The sequence below is a fragment of the Apostichopus japonicus genome, chromosome 23 (assembly GCF_037975245.1).
Source record: "Apostichopus japonicus isolate 1M-3 chromosome 23, ASM3797524v1, whole genome shotgun sequence".
NCBI classification, from domain to species: Eukaryota; Metazoa; Echinodermata; class Holothuroidea; order Aspidochirotida; family Stichopodidae; genus Apostichopus; species Apostichopus japonicus.
In genome coordinates this window covers 10,549,264-10,572,408 of record NC_092583.1, presented here as the reverse complement: position 1 = coordinate 10,572,408, position 23,145 = coordinate 10,549,264, and the positions used below count along the sequence as shown (strand labels likewise).

The window sequence follows — 23,145 nt, the reverse complement described above, 5'->3', positions numbered from 1 at the left end:
CTTAATCCAGTGGCGGAGCGTCCATACAGTCAGGGAGGCCAATCCCCCCCCCCCCCCCGACGGACTCAAATGGACTGCTGGCGCCCTTTTCAGCTCTTTACCACTTTTTACTTATTCGCGATTATTGACTTTTTAATGCGCTCTCATCAACATATTGACATTTGTCACATTTTGTTGGTGTAATTTCGCGATGACACCTATTTATTCTTCGTTTATCTGCAAATTAGCCAGGCCCGGAAGGGGTCATTTCCGGCGATCTAGGGAGTATCTTTACTCAAAAAAAATTCTGTACGCTACGCGCCAACCTGTGGTGGCGTTCCGCTTAGATAGTGTCGAAAGCGACCCTACAGACCATTCTCGCCCCTTGACCAATACCCCTAGCTCCGCCACTGACTCAGTTTGGCTTTCAAATTCTACAAAATGTAACATTTTTAACCACTGTACATTCAGGATCCTCCTACATCGCACACGCTAAATTCGAGCAATTCTTTTAAGACTTATCTAAAAGCTGTAATACATTTCATTTTATTTTTTTCGGTATGGAATTGAAAAAGTATACCATAACTAGCTTTCAGTAGTGTATTAATAAGTAAGGCGGAGTCAATTTAATGGGCGTGACTTCAATACCCTGTCTTTCATAAATTAAAGGTTATTGTGAATTGTGATTTCCCACAGTAATTTTTATGCATATGCCCGGTGTTTACTTTGAGCTGTTTCCTTTTCCCACATTTGGATCGGGAGACAGCTGCTAGCTACCATGTATCATGATAATGGATCGTAATACAAAAAAAAAACGGTTTGCACTGGTACCGCATATTAAAAGATTGAACTCAAAGGTCAGATTGGTAGGAAGCTGTTATAAAGTGATAGATCATTTGACTCATAATTTAGTCCTATTTGCGATTAAACTGGGCTAGGACTGAGGTTATTACATAAGTGATAATCAAAAGTCCTTTCAAACAGGGAGTTCGACATATAATAAGACTGCAGAAGATCCTTGAAGACGCCCGACGTTAGGTGTATTTCGAAATGGCTGTCTACGAGTTGCTTACCAATTCCACTACGTTGGCACTAGTCGGTTCTCTCGTTGCAATATACATAGCGTAAGTATGACAATATGCTGGTTCGCAAATACGGACATTGCAATGTGCCTTAATTGTAACACACAGCCTAACGCGTTAGTCTTTAGTACTTCCATAACACGGTATCGTACAGCGGTACCAATAATGGCGCACCAAAGTAAAGTCAAACTGCTTCCCATTTCCTAGGCCCGATATCGTCTCTTATGATGTCAACAGGCTTACAAAAGAAACTGGAATCTGAATATTAATTATTATTCAGGTGCAGGTGCAATCAAACAGGTGCAGGAGTAGTGCTCAGGTGAGCTAGCTAGATGCCACCACTGCACTATTCATAGATCTATACCTAAGAAAATGTGCAGGATTTCATCACATTTTTCCCAAAATGTGTTAACTTTGTGCAGGCATGTTATTAACACATGTTGCAAAAAGCTAGAAGTTAAATAATAGAAGAGATTTATATTGCACAGAGCAAAACTTTCTATTTGAATGTGCACCCAAATTGAACTCACCATGCTAATCGATATTAAAGAGCAGGGACTATGTATACATATGTATGTAGTTTAGATCCTCCTGCAAGCAGGAACTCGTGAAGAAGCTTCATTGGGTTATCAAAGTCGCAAGCCGACCGCAGTCAGTTTCTTACATTCATATTTAACGTCCACAATTATGACTTGTCAATTGTCAACAACTCTGTAACTGGACGACATACATACTATCAGGTATTGACTCATAGTTGAGCTTTGTACCCTAACTTTGTGTAGGCCTAACTGTTACACAGCTTTCAAAATTATCACTTGTAATGTGGGAGTAAAGAATCCTGACTAGTTAATCTGTAATAATCTTTCTTATAACGTTAAGTCTTAGTCAGATTCTATGCCATTTCAGTTGTACAATTACAGACAATTCTTTCACTTTTTTTTCTTGCAATTGAAGTACACGCAACTAATGGACCCTCCTATAAACGTGTACACATTTACCATTATCTTATCAGGACAGATTTTTGGAAAAAGCTTTACTTTGTCAGAAATGGAATACCTGGGCCTATCCCTCTTCCTGTGATTGGGACCTTGTTCTCCTTTTTGAAGGTCAGTTAAATGTTTTTAACACTACCTTTCAGATCCCATCTCTAAGCAATCACCAAGACCTTGCCCACATTTGAAAATGCACCATCGGGGGAGGGTGGGAGGTGGGGGAACAGGACGTTGTGTTCCCTAGGGGAAGTATCAAAGCTGACCCCTGATGCTTCCAAATATTTCAGAATGGGCGTCGGATCAAGGTCTAATGAGGACGTATTGATATAAGTGCAATCTTGATAGCCCTTGCAGGGACACGATCCCAGGGTTACGATCCCATAGGCAGGTCTGATCCTGATAATGCGAGCATTCACACTATGTAGTTGATTTGCCCTGGCTTGTATTAGATCCTCGGTCGTTAGTTCTCATATGTGAACAAGGCTTAAACTCATTAAGTAGTCCTTGACATCTACTGTCAGTTGGTTTTACATTTTAATGGAGGGTGCCAAGGAAGAGCTCAACTGAATCAACACATCTTCTTTTTTTCTCTCTTTTTTTACGTCAATGAGACTATTCTTTTATTTTGAATTTAGTTTTTTCTGCTATATCCATTCTTGACATTGTTGTATAACACCTTAGATCTCATATCATACCTCTCTGACCCAGCAGGCCTCCCTCAATTATCACTTGAAAATCAAGCCGAAATTTCAAAGAGGAGTAGATTCTTCTTTGGATCAACCTTTGCTCATACAGAAATTTCAAATATTGTTTACTAATTCCCTGCATGGTTTTAAACTAATAAGTATTTTCAATATGATTTCACTTTACAGGGGCAGACATCAGATATGATTGCTAAAAGAGAGAAATATGGCAAAGTGTATGGGTAAGTCATTGTAAGGTCAAGGGTTCATGACCTTTCTGGGCCAAAGAAAAATTGGAAAGGGGAGTCAGAGGGGAAGAGTGGAGAGGAGAACATCATCCTGGAGCTGGATTTCACTGTAGGATGACCGAATTAAACATAAAGATCCAATTATTAAACAACATGGTTTATCTCCTTTTCCTTGTGTTAAGTGAGTGATTCAAATGTGTTGTTAATGTACCCACCATGGTTAGGTATAATTACTGTGTGGGTGGGAGTTGGGATTGATGAAGGGCTGCACAGCATTATATTCAGCTCAAAAGCACTAGTTTAGGCATCTGGCATACGACATGTGTGTATATACCTAGTATAATATTTTTACCGGTGCTGTGGCCGAGTGGATAAAGGCGGTGGCATTTGAAGAAATGAGGCTTAGATAATCGGGAGGTTCCGAGTTCGATACCCGGCCGGGTCATAGTATACTGGTTTTTTTTATCCAAGAGCAATCTACGGTTTTCCCCATCTGAAATGACTTTCTAGGTTGAAAAGATTCCAAATTTGAGTTCAAAAATGTTGGAAGCTACCCTACGTGTAAGTTGTAATCCATAAGCCCTTGTGGATTTCTCCCACATTTGTGGTCGTTTAAGCGCCGTAAAAATAACTGCTGATTATTATGATAATTATTATGATTATTATAATATATATGGATTAGTTTGATTCATGTCTTTCTGTTGGATTTCATATCAAAGTTGTGACAAAAAAATTTCCACATGGATACTTCGTATGTCTTGTTCTCCCCAAAAGTACTATCACAGTATGTGGTACCATAAAGCTATATATACCCATTTCCAACTTGGCAGAAATCAGGAAATGTAACTAAGGCCAGGAGACGACATCTGTGTTTCACCAAAGAGCATTCTATTATTAAATTACTTCAATGTATTTTTACAACATGTCTTGCTTTTGTTAAATACATTAATATCAGTTATGCTGGTTTGGTCATGGTATCGTGAAGGATAAAATCATAATGACATATATCTGTAGTGATAGCTACTATCTGCATCTAACAGCTACCATTTTATTGTTCCTCATGCACTGGGTCTATTATACACATGCACCCTCGCTGGACGATGGTTGCCATCACAACAGTCTTGATCTAAAAATATCACTCAAAAAACCGGAGCAATCTTATTCATCCTGATGCCTTACTATTTATTCTTAGTAATATCTTGCCAAGAACACAATATGCCCAGCAGTGTAGTATATTAACAACACTACTAGATATATATATATATATATATATATATATATATATATATATAAATGAAAATCGTAATGAGTTGGAAAATCAAGAACAGTGAAAAAACTTTCAGCCTCCACCGGGATTAGAACCACGGGCCTCCCGCTCTGTACGCGGACACCCTAACCACTAGGCTATGGACGCTGATTGTATGTCCAGAGGTTCGAAACCGGTAAGGAAGATTGTAATTCCACTGTAGGCGTTTGTCACCTATATCGAACAATACTAGTTCTGTTTTTGGTGACATATTTTGCCCTACTCTAGAGATCAAACATGATGCTATCCAACTCGAAAATCATTTGTGATTCCTAAAGCCGGATCTCGAAAGAGATACTTTGAACAGACTTTATATATATATATATTGTATATATATATATATATATATATATATATATATATATATATATATATATATATATACTACCTGAAGTACTAAAGCAGTGACATATTGTAAAGATACCCTGTTTAATAATTAACATCAGGTTCATTTTTTTGTTCACTGAAGGTCAACAGCATAATATGGCATACATCCAACTTTAGTGTTTGCACCACAAATAAACGTTGTCTGCCAAATGCTATTAGCATATAAATCAAATGTACATAAATGATGTCCATATATGGTGAATTACAGCTAGTGTTAAGTTCTGACTCATCTTTACATCTCACCTGTTGACTAACTACATGTATCATGTGAGTGGGCCACCACTCGCTTAGATCAACTGAAAAAAAGTGAACAGGCATTCAGATGAAGTATTGAGGCTGAAAGGTCATTGGTATTGGCCTCAAATATGCTAGAATATGCTAGAAGTTCAGTCATTCTCGAACGTCCAACAAGCATTTTATTACATCTGTTTTTATAATCATTTTTCAAACTTTGGAATCATTTTTCAAACTTTGGAATATTTTCATCAATTTTGTAGACTATCATTGGGGAAAAACTTGTTCTGCATTCATGACCTTGACATGCTGCAAGAAATAATGATCAGCAAGTTTTCATCATTTCCCAATCATGCAGTGAGTATACAAAGTTTGATGCAAATTTGGGATGTTTTCTAAACATTAATTCCATAGTCAGGCACTTTGTCCCTAGCTTCAACTTGTCGTTGGTCTATAGATCATAGTTAAAGAAAGACCATCCCTCTCATCCTTGCCCTTCCCATTCCCCCTCCCTCTCTCCCCTCATTCCCCTTCTCCCTATTATTATTGTTTTAACAGTCACCTGTAGGCACCTTTTCCATAGTTTATATAGTTTTGACAAGTCTGTCAAATTTGAGACTGTTATTATTTTATACTTAAGTACTTATTTCCCAATGTCATGCACTGTGTTTGGGGATGTCCGTAGTTATAGTAATAAAGCTTGACTCCTATAGTCAATGCAACAGCTTCTTGTTTTCTTTTTGAAAATGTTCAGACTTTCATCTACAAAACATTTGAAATGATGAATTTGCCATTTTTTTTCCTCAATAAGACAACGAAAAACATCTCGATTCTCAACGTTCTTCAAACGATTGATGTCGGCTGCGCCGGGTTCCGATTCTATCGACTTTTGTCTTATTTTTTTACGTTCCAGGAAGCACCTTTTAAAGACAGACCTTTAGATGCGGCAGTCAGCAATGCCAGAGATGCACATTGGAAGGCGGTCCGCAGTACCCTCAGTCCCGCTTTTACTGCGAGTAAATTGAAACAGGTACTGCACGGTGAAACACGGATAAACCCGACCCCTATTATATCTAGATCGACGATCAGCAAACTGTGGGGAAATACCCAAAAGCCGGTCACGAAACGCTATGTTGCATCGTAAGACTTTTCCAAATATCATTTTCATGTTTCTGACAGTTTTCAGAGCATGCCAACCGAGATCAATTCAGTTATATTATTTTGTAACATCAAGTCAACAGTCACTAGCTAGCATTTGATGCATGCTGATCATCAACTCTAATGGGTGTGGGGTAGGGGGTGCTGGTGGGGGGGCTCGCTCACCATGGATGATCCTGGGTCGTAGACCTAAAAGTTTATGGACCGCTTATATCCAGCCGAGCATTCATTATTTTATATAAAAAAACTGCAAGTTCCTGACCGCTAGGAAATTTATTTTTTTGTGGATACGTGCCAGTGTGCATGATCAGTACATTGCTCGGTTACAACAGACCCAGTTATGTATGGCTTAATTACCCCACAAGTATAAAACTAAAATGATCAACCTTTAAATGCTTTGTAAAAAAAATTATTTCAAAAGCGAATTTCTGAAGAAATATGTTGACCAATTATGTCACAGGCTGGATATGTGGAGTGGGTGTACTATCATTTAATGTATGTTCTAGTAGTGCTTTTAGTAACAGCCCTGTACCGGGGTCTTAATTTCCTATCTTCTGTAGTCTGTGACATATTGGTGAAGAAAGGCTCATGTGTAGGTGTTCTTCTGACTGAATGAACGTTGGTTTAAGCTCTTGTAGGAAAGGAGAATATCAAAAAGTAGATTTTGAGTTTGGATATATTCTCTGTTCTATGAATAACATCAAATTTTTTTGTTAACGATGTTCTCTTTTGCAGATAAATAATTTGATAAATGAGTGTTGCGATCGTTTGCTGAAGAATTTTGAAGAGCAGCAAGGAAAGGAAGGAGGCATTCAATGCAAAGAGTGAGCAAACAAAATACTGAAAAGAGAAAAAGATCATCGATTACCACGGTCTATTTTCCACCAGTATATATATCTATATATATATATGTATATATATATGTATGTATGTATGTATGTATGTATGTATGTATGTATGTATGTATGTATGTATGTATGTATGTATGTATGTATGTATGTATGTATGTATGTATGTATGTATGTATGTATGTATGTATGTATGTATGTATGTATGTATGTATGTATGTATGTATGTATGTATGTATGTATGTATGTATGTATGTATGTATGTATGTATGTATGTATGTATGTATGTATGTATGTATGTATGTATGTATGTATGTATGTATGTATGTATGTATGTATGTATATATATATGTATATATATATATATATACATATATATATATATATATATACATATATATATATATATATATATATATATATAATGTATTGCATTATTTAATTAATGACAAACATATGAAACGTGTCTCTTCTTCATGACAAGGCACTTCATTATAGCACAAATAGGGTGAGTAATAATATTACTTTGACCACTCAGTAAATTAAGTTGGTATATTTCCCAACAAGTTAATTATTTTGCTCATAAATTTCATCTCAAATAGAAGTATGAGAATTACTCAATTACCCTAAACCCCCTCCCCCTTTTCTTTGTAAAAACATTTCCCAAAACCCCCCCCCCCAAAAAAAAAAAAATCTGGGTCATTCAAAACTCTACCATACCCTTTCCCTCAGCAAACGGCCAATTGATTCGTGAAGTTGACTGTCTTTGGCTATGGTATTACGGGATTAAAAGTAAAGAATTATTTTGAATACAGTTTTGTGTTTGTTTGTTTTTTCCCCCCAAAAAAGTAGCATAAGCATTGGTTTCTTGAATGATGTCAAAATCATCATTATTTTATTGTGTGGAATTCCAGAAAAAATAGAATCATGCCACCCTTGCAGTAAATAAGAAAATTAGCCGCAGGGTGGGTCCCCCCCCCCCAAATAAAAATGGTAAACCATCCACCCAGTTAATTATTGTTATAGTACTTCACTGTGACACCAAGCAAATATCATTAAAAAATGCTGATTTTTCTTAAGGAAGATTTGCATAATTTGAAATGCTTCACAGATATCAAGGTTCTCTTGCCTTTGGGAATTAAAAGAAATTAATGTATTTGCACTGTGAATGGAGTTGACAAATTTATTGAAATGTTTCAAGGGTTTTTATTTGATTTGTTCTTTTCGTACCTCCTTTTGTTTTCCTTACAGTCTCTTCGGTAGCTACAGTATGGAGGTCGTCGCCTCGGTGTTTTTCGGTATCCAAGTCGACTCCCAGGGTAACCCAGATGACCCATTTGTCAAGCATGCCAAAGATGCTTTCAGCTTTTCCATTTATAATTTAAAGTTAATCCTAGTCCGTAAGTATTTATTTTTCGTAACTTTCACAGGGGTGATTCCAGAGGGGGGGGGGGCAGTCCCCATGTGGTGAAAATTTTTGTTGAAAAAATTAGCTGCAAAGATAGTTTTTGCAGAAAACTTCGGACACTTATTGCGCTGGCAATCATATTTTATTCACCGATGGATGGAAAATGAAAATAATTTTCATGATTTCTTCTTCTCCTTTTGCATGACATGAAAGACTGTTGAAGTATTGAAGATAGAAGACACTTATACTTTGGCTTGTATGTCAGATCGTCGTAATAATCCCAAAATCTGCCATGTCGTTTGAAAATTTGGAATAAAAGTTGCTTCCAATGCACGTCTTGGCAAATTGCTAAACATGTGTTAAGTGGTCATATTTCTGGGTTAAATCTATCAATAAGATTACTTAATAATTTTTGCTTATGATGAGATTATTTACTTGTTTTTTTTCCAACCCTCAGTGCTTGTACCAGGTGTGGGCAAACTCTACGACCTATTTGATGTGTCTATAACCAATCCGAAGATCAAGAAATTTTTCCTGGGTGTGATAGCTAAAGCTTTGGAACTTCGTGACAAGGGGGAAGTTAAGGTAGGAATGAAAGACAGGATGACACAGACTTGTAGTAAGTCCGACTTTGTGCTCGTAGTCTAGCGTAGTTACAGGTAACTCAAAGGTGTAATCGAGGCTTTTCAAATTGCAGTATGTACATTGTATTCATGCAAAGTAGAATTCTACTTGTACTCTTGCAAAGTAGAATTCTACTTGTACTCGTGCAAAGTAGAATTCTACTTGTACTCTTGCAAAGTAGAATTCTACTTGTACTTGTGCAAAGTAGAATTCTACGTGTACTCAAGCTGTTGTACTCATTGTAGCTTGCTTGTGACATGGTCACATACTAGAATGATCTTTGCATCCCTGTGATAGCTGCTGACACCATTATATATTGCCGACACACAATGGTAATTTACTGACACCATGGTTATCGCCGAGACATTATTGTGATGTTACCAAAACAAAGTTTTGTGTGAAAATCACCTCTCTTCTCTTCTCCTTTTTTTTTTTTTTTCCTTTTGCATGTTTGATTTTGTTTTTAAGAGGATGGACATTCTTCAATTAATGGCCGATTCCCATCGAGTAGAGTCGACAGAAAATGAAGAGGCGGAGGACAGTCTCATCGATCAGGGAGCTGTCGCATCACTATCAGAGAAAAAAGTCGCCCTCTCCACAGATGAAATCATGGCAAATGTAAGTGGAAAACAATTTGGAACCACATTATCATAAAAAATAAAAAGTATTAGAAAGTGGACTTGATTTTTTTATATTTTTATATATCGCTTTACACCAGTGATAGGTCTCAAAGCGCTTTACAGACGTTATATTATCCCCTGGTCAATGATAACCTGTCCCAGAGACAATCCCTCCAGTCGGCAGCAGTTATATACTGCGCCCAATGACAAGTTACCTCACAGGTACCCATTTAACCCCTGGGTGGAGAGAGGCAAGTGAGATAAAGCATCTTGCCCAAGGACACAACGTAATGAACTAAGCAGGAATAGAACCAGCAATCCTTGGATCACAATTCCGACGCCTTAGCAAATTGGCCACCACGCCCTCAATAATGTGTTATATGGGTACATCTACCTTCTTTCATTCTGTGACACATTGTTGTTGTTTTTTTCTTTGGTATCCCCTTCAGGCTTTCATATTTTTTCTGGCTGGCTATGAAACCACCAACTCAGCCTTGTGTTTCACTGCTTACCTTCTGGCCACAAATCCTGAGAAACAAGATCAACTCTTTGAAGAAGTGAAAATGTTTGCTCCCAGCAGAGAGGAACTAACCTATGAGGTTCTCAGCCAGATGGAATACCTGGATTGCTTCGTCCGAGAATCCCTCCGTCTGTATCCCCCCGCGGCGGGGTCAGTCGTAGCTTAATTTGCTCAGATTCCGTCTGTCAAAACTTTTCTAAGTTTTTCTTTTTAGACAAACTTTCTTGTGTTTTTTTTTTATAGTTTAGTGAACATTTATGTCATTGCATTGTGTCTAGCTGTCACTAAAATAAAATTGGTGGGGGGGGCGGGGTAACCCAATCAGATGTCTGCTATTGTTCAACTTATTCTTAAAGAATTTTCCAGAACTGGTAACAATTATACATTTGCAAAAGTAAACCAAAAACATATTTCTGGTATAGCTAATTCTTAAAGCGATTGTTAGCATTTGTTACTGAAAGGCAACTTCCTCCCCTCCCCCTGCCCCACCCACTTCTCCACCCCACCCCCCCCCCACCACAGAGGATTGGACTGTATTTTATCCTGAACAGTTATATCTGATAAAATGACATCGTTGATACTAGTAATGATAGTGTAATATATTAAGTTCTTTTTTATCTTTCAGGCTTGAACGTTACAACGATAAGGGCGACATAATCATCAAGGACCTGCTGATACCCGAGGGGTTCCAGGTATATGTTCCCGTTTACGCCATCCACCACGATCCCGAAATATGGGACAATCCGGAGGAATTTCGACCCGAGAGGTAAAGATCTTCATTTTGAAAAGTTTGTTCCTTTGGATACAGTCTTGTGTCCGTCCCTCATTATTACTAGGTCTTAAGAAAGAACCGATCTCAAACACATCCGACCAATTTTCTCAAATATTGAGAGGAATGTGGAAGGCACCACATCCATCATCACTGGTAATGCAGGTAAAAGGTGAACAAGGTTGTTCTGAAACCACTGAAAGAATTCATGAACAAAAGGTATGTTCACGAAACTTACAGGAGAGTTTTGCTCAACAAATCTGCAAAAGCGGTGGCTTTGAAGATGTCAAGAGAATCCGGTTCCCGGTGTGGATTTGCACCTGGAACCTAATGATTGTGGGGTGGACAGGCTAACTGCTACACCATGCCTTCACTCTAGCATGGTGTTGTTAATAATTCATGGTTTTTTTATTCCCAAATTCCTATGATTTGTCAGGTAAATAACAAAAATGGTTTAAATTTTGTATTCCTTGCCAATGGCAACAGTAATCTATGTGAACGGTGATGGCATGTTGGTGTTGACATGTGTATGTATGTAGGTATGTATGGGTGTATGTATGTATGTATGTGTGTACGTATGTATGTATGTATGTATGTATAAGTGTATGTATGTATGTATGCATTTATGTATGTCAGGCATGAGCTTTTTCCGCGAATTCGCGGAAGATCCGTGATTTCTTTTCTACCTCGGGGACAAAAACTATTATCCTAACACACTTTAGCATACGAAAACTGGAGCCTATACCGCAATTTTTGCAAAGTCCCGTGATTTTTTTTTTTTTTTTACCCCAGGCTCAGCCCTGTTATGTATGTTAATGTATGCCTATTTCTAAGTAAAGCTGAGTAGAATGTGAATTCTTGTTCTAAGCAGAAACTGAAGATTCACTGAGGGTGAGCACCGAAGGTTCTTTCTTATATCTCATCTTTCAGATTCAACAAAGAGAACAGGAGTAAGATTCATCCCGTATCCTGGCTTCCGTTCGGTGACGGTCCCAGGGCTTGTCTCGGTGTGCGACTAGCCATGATGGAGATCAAGTTTGCTGTTGTGAGGCTGCTGCAAGAGTTCAAGATTGAGACTTGCCCCGAGACCGAGGTTTGGCTTTCTTTTCTTGTTTTTTTTTTTTTTTTTTTGTCGAACGGAGGATTTTAGTTTAATCGCTGATTTGTTCCTTTTTAAAGAGCAACTATTTCAAATAATAAATATGCCGGTCATTTCTGTTATGACAGCATCATCTCAAGGTGATTATGACATGACTGTCTCATGGAAGGGAAAGTGGCAGAGGAGGGGGGTTGTGTGGGAGGGCGGAGGGGGAGGGGCTGGTCAGGTAATGAAGTACACAATCAGTAATCAGGAAAGAACTAAATAGTTAATCATATAATAATGGTCACCAATGAGGAATGCAATACAGAAATATAACTTTATATTCATTGACTCTTTCAGTAGTCGATATTGCGCTTTTAAAACAGGTACTATTAAAATCACTTTCCCCAGAAGTTTGTCTTTAACCAAAAGGGTTACAAAAATAAGGAAGTGACTCCACGTAAATGCAAATCTGATCTAGGGTGAACAACATCAAGTCGTCTTCGTCTTATGCATACGTCGAGAACAGAATATTTGAGTTTGCGTAGACTACCTAGCTTAAGGTCAGAATGGACAAACGTGTTTTTCTTCAGAACAATATCTCCTGAAGTGAAAATCATGATCTTTTTTATTTTCTCTTCTCTGGGATGGTAGGAAAGTTTCGTCTGAAGTAGGCAGAGGTCAAATTATGAAAACCTTTGCCAAGTATTGTCTTCACCGATATATCAAACAATTTGTCACATATCGACCAAAAGTTCTTGATAATAATACCCTATACCGCTAGTCGACTAAAGCCAACCGCTCACAGCCCAGACTGAACATGTTCGGTCTCAACTCTGCCCGTACTGACCAACTTTTCAATAGTTGCGAAGACACACTGAACAGCTGATGATCCTTAAAAACAACGATTGTTTATGTGCTGGTTTGTCATGATTTACATGGTTGGTTGCCTTTGAATAAACCGGGCAGTCTTCACCTAACAATGCCTCACATTGTTCACCGGTGAAGCAGGTGCGACGATATTCTATGTTACCACAGTGGAGTCGAGACACTTCACGTTCAGCCCGGGACATTTGCTGCTGGCTTCCAGATCCACGTAAACATCGCATGCAGCATATTTGTCACGAACCATAAACCCATATTTGCATTCTGTTTCTTTATATAGATTCCTCCAGTATTGAATAAAGCTACAGCCTTTATCTGTCCACCCAATGGGGTCAAAGTTCAAGTCGTTTCTAGGGAAAACGATAATGGCAAGAGAGCAGAAGAGGCCAAGACTTAGTGCGAGTCTTTGACGGTTTGCAAATTAGTGAAAACAATCTATTCTTCGACACGACACAAATGCTATCGGAAGTTGGTTCGAGCCTTAAAGATGGCAAAATAATCCCAAGAAGTTTGTTTATCATAGGAATAAGTTTATCCACCAGAATGACCTTTGAACTAAAGAGTTCTTTTGTACAAATATGTTCTTCATCTTCATGTTAGGTAATATTTTTTCATTCTCAAAAGTGCTGTGCTAAAACATCAGATAAAGAAACATAAACTGCAGGTTTTATCTTAATGGCAAAATCTTAAATTTCTTTAAACACCTGTTTTATTTGTATTGTTTGCTTCTGTGGAAGCCATCAAAATACCAAATTTTCAGCACTTCTCGATACCTTTAGTGTCAATTTATAATTATTCTGCTCATTACCACTCTCTTAAAGGTGAATTAGCTTTTATCTTTTAATTCAGTTTACTCCATAGAACATACTAGGTTACTTGTAACCCATCTGTTTTTGCTATTCTGTTTTCTCTGTTCATCTAGTTATTACATTTAGCAAGAAATATAATCCTGGCAATAAATATCACTAGCAGTCGGATTCTAGTGTCTTAATATTAGTTACCAATGAATTCTGACATTTATCGATTTTGTGTAGCAATTGTTTTCAAGTTTCTTATCGGGGAATGTGTGCACCAAAGATTTGAAGGAAATGATAGATTTTGCAACCATGCAAGCCTTAACAATGAACCCATGATTGGAAATATTTTTTTTGTACAAATTTTAAATTTTTACTCTATTGTGAGGAAAGTTAACATTCTCTCCATAGATTCTAAATCGTTGTAGGGGAAAATTCAATGTTTAATTGAGTAGATACGCATTTAAGAGTGAACAGAATGTTCGATGTCCTGAATTTAACTCCTTCAGGAAAACCATTGTCTTTACAGGGTTTAATTTTTATGTCTTGACCGATTTTTCATTTTGAGTATAATTTAACCTTTAATTAGGGAAAAGACAACTTTGTTGCAAAATTGAAACAACTAAACAAATTACAAAATAAAATATAGTGACTTTGGTCTTTTTGTGTTTATGACGCTTTATTGTGTATTTATTCAGTCCGTGAGGTGTGCCCCCCCCCCCATTAAAAAATTCCATGCCCCCTGGTTTCTTACCACCCCCCCCCCCCAAGCAAGTTATATTTGCCATGTTTAAAACAAAAAAGTTAGGAAGATAGCTATACATACAGTTTACATATATTTCAGTTTAATTTACTTACATATACCTCCAAAATTCTGGTGATTTGAAGCTGATATAAGTTTCTGACGAGGAAGAAAACCACAATGCTTCAGTGGGATCTCCCCCTTAATTGTCCCATACCAAGGGGGCCGCCACACTCATGCCAGTGTGCACTACCCACAGTCCAGCTATACACCTCCTCCCCCACCCCCCCCCCCACCCCCCCCCCCCCCTCAAATGTTGCTCTCAGTCTGATCGCATACCCTCCCTTCCAAATATCCTGTGACAACTCTGTCATGAGGGTGGATGGGCTTTCATGTTCTCTGCATTAATTATTCTACATACTCCGACCATACCATTTGTGATAATCTGCTGTGATTTTATGTCTGATCATTCCTACATCCTAAGTACAGACCCATTTAATGAGAGAGTGGGTTTTGGTCAATGGAGACACAACTGAAATGATTCTTCATTTGTTTTCTGTCATGGGATTTTATTAGCACCCTACCATAAGAAGGGTCATTGTCCACAGTTCAGTCATGTGTATACATGCAGCAAACTTTATGTACTTCTCTACCAGACTTTACAATACTGTACAATTTACCTAGAAAGTGTATACCCACTGCATAAATGCATCATAAAATTTAAGCAGACTAAAGATAATTTTCCTGCTGTTTTCCTTTGGGAGCTTGAAATTGCTAGTAAAATTTACTATCTCTCCCTCCCCTCCCCTCCTCCCCATCCCATGCAATGTCTAAGATAGTTGAGTGTAATTGATCACGTCCTGTAGTATGTTTTAGCCAATGTAACATGTATACCTTTTGGTAGACGCTATACGTGTTTTATCCGATAAGCGCTGAGCAGGCGCGTATCCAGGGGGGCGTTGGGGGAGCGCGCCCCCCGGGTAAGGAAAAGAGGAGAGGAAAAAAGAGAAGAAAAAAGGAAAAAAGAGGGGGAAAAAAAGAAAAGGAGGAGAGGAAGGAAGGGAAAAGAAAAAGAAGAAAGAGAGAAAAAGGAGAAAAAGAGGGAGTAGAAGATAAACGCCAAGACACCGGGAAGAGAAAGAGGAACAGTCAGAGTACAGCGCTGATCCCTATTATATACACAGTGTAGCCAGTGACAGATCGAGGATTACGGAGGGGACGTGCGCCTCACCCTACCCCTTACACCGACAACTCCATTTTTGACGTTCCATTTTTCCTCTCTCACTAATGTTTCTATATATATACTATATATGGTCTATCATAAAGCGTGTGAGTATGAACGCCTTAAAACAATTGTACAATTGTGCTATATGGAACCAACTGTGGCTGGTCTTGAACTCGACCGAGTCGTCGGGGAACATGACACATTTCGGGAAGGGGTGACCGCCCCCCCCCCCCCCGAGCCAATTTTCTTTATGATATCGCTAGTAATTTCAAAATAGACAATGATTAGATGCAACTTACAAGGCATGGGAAGTGTCATTTCCAGCGACATGGGAGGCATTTTCGGCCAAAATTTTCTTGTACGCTCCGCGCCAACTCATAGTGGCGCTACGCTTAGATAGTTTGCATATAGCTTCGCCCCTCCCTTGGTAAATTACTCGCTACACGCCTGTTCAAATTTGTAAAGCAAAGAGCAGATATCGCACCATATCAGTGAGCATGAAAATTCATGTTCCATGGATGAACAGCCTCAAAACTGTCTATGTGTGTAGTCAGAGGCGTAGGAGCCCAATTGGATTTGGGGGCTGTAACGACTTGCCCGAAAAATATAGCCAAAATTTTTCGCCCGCAAAGCGCGCGTTCAACATCTTAATGCCAATATCATATAAGCAAGCATCGGTCATTACATCGCATGTCATCGTGTGCCGTATTATCCGTGAAAGTTGCACAGTATACCGCCGGATGCTAATGTAAACAACCAAATGTCTTATGTAGATGGAGAAAAAGCATACAGGTCCAATTATGTCAAAACTCTCTTTTACACTAGTAATGGCGAATTAGTCGGCCAAGGTAAGACCTTTATTTTAATTACCAAGGAGATAATTTTTAAACTATTCATTTCCTTAAGCTACATCATTGCTATTTATTTTTCTTTCAGTAGGTGCCCGAAAATTTCTCAGCATATTGCTCGAATTTTCAGGGGGAAAAATTGGTGGGGGAGGGGGCTGCAGCCCCGCCTCCTACGCCTATGTGTGTACTATTCGGTTTCGAAATATCTGATATCGGAAATATCTAGTATTTTTCATTTCCTTTAACCAAGTTTTATAATAGCCGTTATAACAGGTTGCAATATTTCTACACCAATAAAGTAACTGTGTCTGAATTTTAGAAAATTTCCTCACCAACATTCTTCATCAAACTTCCCTCTACTAGTGCAATTTTGACCTGTCTGTTAGGGGTTCAAGGAGGTTTTTCTATATATTGGTTGTCCATAGATTGATTTTTTTGCAACATTATGGGTATGTTTTGAAGTGATTTTATTCACGAGAAATGTGAATTTTCAAATTCTCAACAAATAATGGGCTTAAAACCTTAAAAAGTGGGGTTTTCGGATATTGTGGGCCGTGACGTAGAATCACCTACAAAAGCAATGAATGATCCACAGGACATGCAATGAGGTCCAACACTGTGTGACTGGTGACAATCTTCAGAAAGGTTATGGATGGAAAAAAAAACTATTGAGAAATACTTGGTTCTCAGGCAACTTGTGTACAACTGGTTGGTCATTTTCAAGCCCGAGAAGTGCCATTTCCGGTGATCTGGGAGGTATCAAAACCAGAAATTTTCTTGTACACTCCGCGACAACCAATGGTGGCGCTTCGCTTAGATAGTAATTCGCGCCCCCCCCCCCCCGGGTTAGAAAATCCTGGATACGCCCCTGTAACCTGTGCACGAACAAGTGCAATTACCTCACCAATATGCTACACTGCCCTCAACCCTAGTCCCTAAAGCACACCACAAATACAGATCGCAGCCCGAATCAACTTTACTGTTGTTCAACGTACGTGGAAAACCGCCAGGATAAACGGAGAGTGTGCTGAAGTTTTAAGTCAACATAAAATTTCCCCGACAGCTGCCTTAGCCCTCTAGTGAAATGCAGGGATCCCCCTGGAAAAAAATACCACTAAAATTTCTGGTATACAGTACGTAAATATGTACTATGTATATGCAGTACAGCCTATAGTCGAAAATTCTTCCAACATTTGTTGCAAATTTATAGCAAAATTTTGCACTAAGACCCCCCTTTCCATTATAACAAGTTTCTTACTGGGGGGGGGGTGGTGGTGTCCCTTCTCTTAACCATCCCCTGGACGACATCTCATTTTAGCCCTACCTGCCTTCGCCGAGTACAAAACACTGGCATGTATGTTTGGATTAATTCTGCTGTTTTTTTTTGCACTTACCCCGTATGACTAATGGAAGTGAAAACAGTACAATATTAATTTAACCTCTTTCAGAGCATATTGTTTGTCCCGCTTAATCCAGAAGAAGGAGATTCAACAATTATACATGACTCTCTGCTTTATGAAGATAGAATATATCACGTGACGGACGAAAACTTAAAACGGTCTTCGAAATACCGATCTTGCAGCACTTTAATCCTATCTGGATTCAGTCGTTAACAGTGTTCCGTTAACCTGCAGTGTTACTCAACAGTTACCTGCTCCATATCAAAGCTATAATAAATCTGGTTCCTTTGGATCATTGATGCTGCTTTTACCGACATTCTCGGTATCGATTAATCCATCTAAATGCTCAGTCAATCCAATAAAAGGAAAAATGTTGCTCTGACCTGTACCAGCAATGTAAGTGGAGTTGTCTTTGGAATGGACTAATATTCCCCTGGAAGATTGGCGGTACAATATCAGTAGGATGAACGATTCATTACAGCTGAATGTTTTTGATTTATTATATGTATAGATCGATGGACCAATCACACTGTTCAGTGTAATAGCTCTTATGAAAGAAAGAAAGAAGTATTTCTGAGAACGTCAGGATTTATCTGCAGATTTTGGATTATAACGTCCAAGACAATAGGCCTATTATAGTTATTGTTGTGCTGTTATCCGTCATTGTTATATAATTGTTAAATTTGTTTGTTTTATGTTCCGTCCGCCCAAGTCTCAGATCATCATGATCTAAGGACTCTAAGATTAGCTGTTACTAAACTACGTCAACTTAACGAGGACAATACGAATCGTCGCACAATAACTGCAAAGCAAAATGCTGAACCTTTCTGAGGTTTCTGAGTTTATTTACGACAGGCTCCAGTTGCAAAGAATAAAGGTTTCTGATCACATTTTCTATAGTGAGAAGAATAAAGAGGTAATATATGACCAAGGGCGTAGGAACCGGGGGGCTGGGGGCGCCAGCCCCCCCCCAGTGAAAAATGTGGAGGGGCGGAAGTATCATTCCGCCCCCCCCCCCCCGCTTCGCAAGTCCGAAAACCCCTTTTTCATTTCCAAATGAGATAAAAAATCTCATTTGGAGCACCAAATTGCATCTAAGGCCAGGTGAAAATACAAAATTAAGTTTACAAAATGGAGTGGGTGTTGAAGTGTGCTATATTGCACCAAATTGCATCTGAGGCCACCTGGAAATGCAAAAATTTCCAAAGGGGAGGGGGACACCCCTCCCCTTAGACCCCTCCCCAGGCCGGCCATCAGTCTTCAGCCCCCCCCCCCCCCACTCAAAAGTGCCTTCCTACGCCACTGTATATGACTATGGAGTTGTAAGTAGCCATGTAATGCTGGTTGAAAAAATGTCAAAGCACAAACATTTAGATTGTAAAGGGCTTGTGTTTACGCAAGGAATACATTTACAAGTAGTTTCTTATCGTAAAATTGGGTAATGTATAATTCTTATCTTCTCGATTGTTGATACAGTATTCAGTTTTAGAACCCAAGCCTCGATTATAATGTACATCGCATTATTCAACAATATTTGGTAATTTACTGTTTGTAATGAGAAATTGACAAGAACATTAAATTGTGTTACTTAGTACAGCATTAATTTACGTTTAATTGAGGTGAATCACTCAAATTTCCTCATTAGAGCCATTATAACGCTTGAAATATTTGTTATAAGATTTTGATATCTACCCTCCTGTGTGAAGAATACCAATTTTTAATTTACCATTCAGATTCTTCCTCTTTCAAATTTCGCCATCTGTATTCGATTTTCACGTAATCTTCTGTTTCATAACAAAATACCAGTTTCTACTATGGTATTAGTATTTCGTGCGTCCTCCAAATATTGGTCACTATTGTTGTCCAGATTTGATAGTGATGTTAAATATGGTTACAATCTTTCTCTTCCAGCTAAGATCAATTAATTTATATGAAGATAACCATCGTTCGACGTTTCCCTTAAAGCTCTGTCTTTTCTTTGATTGCCTTAGTTGTCAGTCTTTGAGTAGTTAAAGGCACCAGTGGAATCAAAAGATCATTCCAATTTTACAGAATATACCACAAAGAGGGGGACACGATCGATCTCATATGTCATTTACATGTTACTGGTGATTGTCTGATAGAGGGAGACAGAGTCACTTATGTTAGGAGTGGTTCATTTGGCCCTGCTATACCAGATAATGTTATCTTAAACAGAAATGAATCAGCTTGTATTTTAACAATTTTCGATGTAACGCGAGTCAATGAGGACTTTTTCGTCTGCACGAAGCCAAATTTGCAATATTTAGTCTTAAAGATTATTTACAGCCCATCTCAAAAGTACCCTCGGTGTACGTCTAACTACGAAAGTCATGTGTCCCGCTTTGTTAGCCAATGACAAGAACCGTTCCAGTTTAACTGTACAACAGGAGAAGGAGATCCACCGTATGATATATCCCTCTGCATTGAAAGGAATGCACAACATCAGCAACTGAACAGCACAGATTTAATCGAGATTGAGCAGCAGCGTTCAAAATCACTATCATTTTCTACCTACTCAGATTGGTGCTACCTTTATCTGCAGTGTTACCCAACAGTTACCTGCTCCCTATCGAAGCTATAGCAAATCTTGTTCATTCGGACCATTGGTGATATCAAGTTACCGACATTCTCGGTATCGATTTATCCATCCCGCTACACAGCCAACACAAATAAAAGAGAAAATATTACTCTTATCTGTACCAGTAATGTGAGTGGAGTTGTATTGGAATGGATTTACATTCCCCTGGAAGATTGGCGGTATAATATCAGTAGGATGAATGATTCAATGATACTGAGAATGTTCGATTATGGATCACGTATCGATGGATCAATAATTGTTCAATGCAGCGGTTCGTTTGGAGGATGTAACACTGTCCAGCAGGCTATTATTGATATAATAAGGTCAGATTCCGATCTGTCTCCCTACATGATTGTGGTATCGGCCTCTATCATCATTTTCATCTTGATATTATTGATTGTCCTCGTATATCGCTATTGGATTAGTCGTTCGCCACCATCATCTCCTACTATGAGCCAATCCCGATCGTCTAATAATGGGCCTTCACATGTAGAACAACAACAAATTACTGTAGACGATCTATCCACGTACGCTCGCTCTATAACTGCACATCGATATACAGTGTCAGAAACGGAACAATATGCTGGTATTGCTGAGGATTCTAAGTTTAAATATGACAGGGAATTATATTTAGCTCCAGATGAGAATAATGAAGAGGAAATATACCACATTATCAGTTACTAAATGAAGTTTTCTGATCTCAAGCTCTAAAGTTGATATCAAGTTTAAAGGCGTTGATGCATTATGTGTAAATATTATGGAACATTAAATAACGTTGCTATTAAAAGTAACATTATGAGGTTAATTATTTTCTGATTTATTCAATGGCTGGAACTCCAGAGGAGCTTTTAGGAATTGCAAATGATCGTAGTATCTTTCCAATTCTGTACCAGCTACTAACAAAGGTACGCTAATTTGGTGGAACATCGTTCATATACTTTTTATTTGTGATAGCATTGAAGATACGTTAAACAGTTGTTTAAAACAAAGAGTATCTTAATTACATACATCTATACATACATCGATATCTATACATACAACCATATCTACACATACATCTATATCTATATTTATACATACATACATCTATATCTATATCAATACATACATCTATTCTACATCTATATCTATATATAATTGAAAACGTAATGTAAACTTTATATATATATATATATATATATATATATATATATATATATATATATATATATATATATATATATATATATATATATATATATATGCATATTTGATGCTGAAAATATTGTTATTCATCTCTTTCCAGACATAAAACATTAATAGGCCAACCAATGTGAAACTTATGCATAATATATGTTTTGTATTATAATACCCTGGTAAGAATTATATTATTCTTACTTGCACTTAATCGTTGACGGTGGCTGTTCTACCATATTAAGGAAATATTGTTTAATTTATATACCTACAAAACCCTGTTATAATACAACGTTATTGTGACGAGGTAAACGTACAAGAAAACTCCAAACTTTTGCCGCTTAGCTAATATTTTCATCATCGAATTTGAAACATTTTGTTAATTCCGACCAACCCCAAAACTTGGCACTTTCAAAAACACTCTTCACAAGCTCCATATACTTACGAAATTCATCCAAACTTTACTTGAAAATAAAGGCAGCCAATCAATTTTGCGACAACACTGATATTTCCAAATAATTTTGCCAAGCTTTCTTACCAATTAGCCAAGCTTCACAATATAACCCACTCCAGTCAAACCCGGCTATGAGAACTCTAACCGAAAGCCTCTCTGGTTATATTGATTCTATTCTTAATCCCCTATTGCCAAATATTTGTAGATATTGTTGACAAGACAACACACATTTTTTACCGGCGCAAAGATGACTTGAAACGTACCCACATGTCTTCGATTAGAACCCCCTTGTTCGTACAGTAAAGTGTGATTTCTGTTTGCTTAATGATGACCCATCGCTCGCTTTTTTTTAGACCCCCCCCCCCTCCTTACACAACGGAAACCCTCAACCTTGAACGTTTGTGTAACTGTCGTGGCGATACGAGAATAAGGACAAGTATACAGAAGTTGGAGTCACCGCAATTTATTCGATTCGCAGTAAAACGTAAAACTATCGAAATACAAAAATAGAAAACTTACAGTACTTAATACAAAATGTTATCATTTTATAGTTTGTTTTTGGCACAAAAAGCTAGACAAATTTTACTATTGCACAAACGTCAACCAGCAAACACACACGAAGAAAGCATTAAACTTATAATTCTCTTATAATACTCTTTTAGCCCTTTAACATCAAAAACATCAAAAACCCACTTCAACTGGTCCCTATTACAAACAGCATTACTTTCTAACCATTTCACAAGATACAAGTAATTCCAGATGGCTAAATATCTGGCATATAAAATAATGTTTTTTTTAAGGAAAAGTCGCCCAAGAAAGAACCTGGGCACGAAAACCAAACTACCGAACGACTGATCCGCTCTCAACCCCAGTCCCCTTGCATCGGGACTGTGACTGTGTGATCATCGTCGGGTGTGAATCACCATTCCCTCCGGAAGGGAACAGATACTACACATGATCTTAGCCAAAGGCCGAGAAGCATATAAAATAATGTATACTAGTAGACGCAACCAACGCCAGTAGTCCTTTTTTCGTGTGAGCCCAATATAATGTACATATACCAAATGGACACTGAAGAGGACTAAT

General features: G+C 38.1%; 1 protein-coding gene across 2 annotated transcripts; it reads left to right on the top strand.

The window, feature by feature from the left end:
* The first annotated feature begins 731 nt into the window (after nt 1–731).
* Nucleotides 732–14,276, top strand: LOC139964629 (cytochrome P450 3A13-like). 2 transcript variants are annotated; one of them, XM_071966387.1, is made up of 13 exons: nt 733–1,103; nt 2,074–2,167; nt 2,926–2,978; nt 5,175–5,268; nt 5,825–5,941; nt 6,805–6,893; nt 8,169–8,317; nt 8,783–8,910; nt 9,418–9,567; nt 10,019–10,239; nt 10,715–10,855; nt 11,789–11,951; nt 13,105–14,276. In XM_071966387.1, exons 1-13 carry the CDS (start codon nt 1,030–1,032, stop codon nt 13,219–13,221), a joined length of 1,590 nt encoding a protein of 529 aa, XP_071822488.1. In that variant the 5' UTR covers nt 733–1,029; the 3' UTR covers nt 13,222–14,276. The 2 variants fall into 2 exon arrangements, with proteins under 2 accessions (XP_071822489.1, XP_071822488.1); XM_071966388.1 differs by lacking the exon at nt 2,074–2,167 and having other exon boundaries at nt 732–1,103.
* Nucleotides 14,277–23,145: the final 8,869 nt, after the last annotated feature.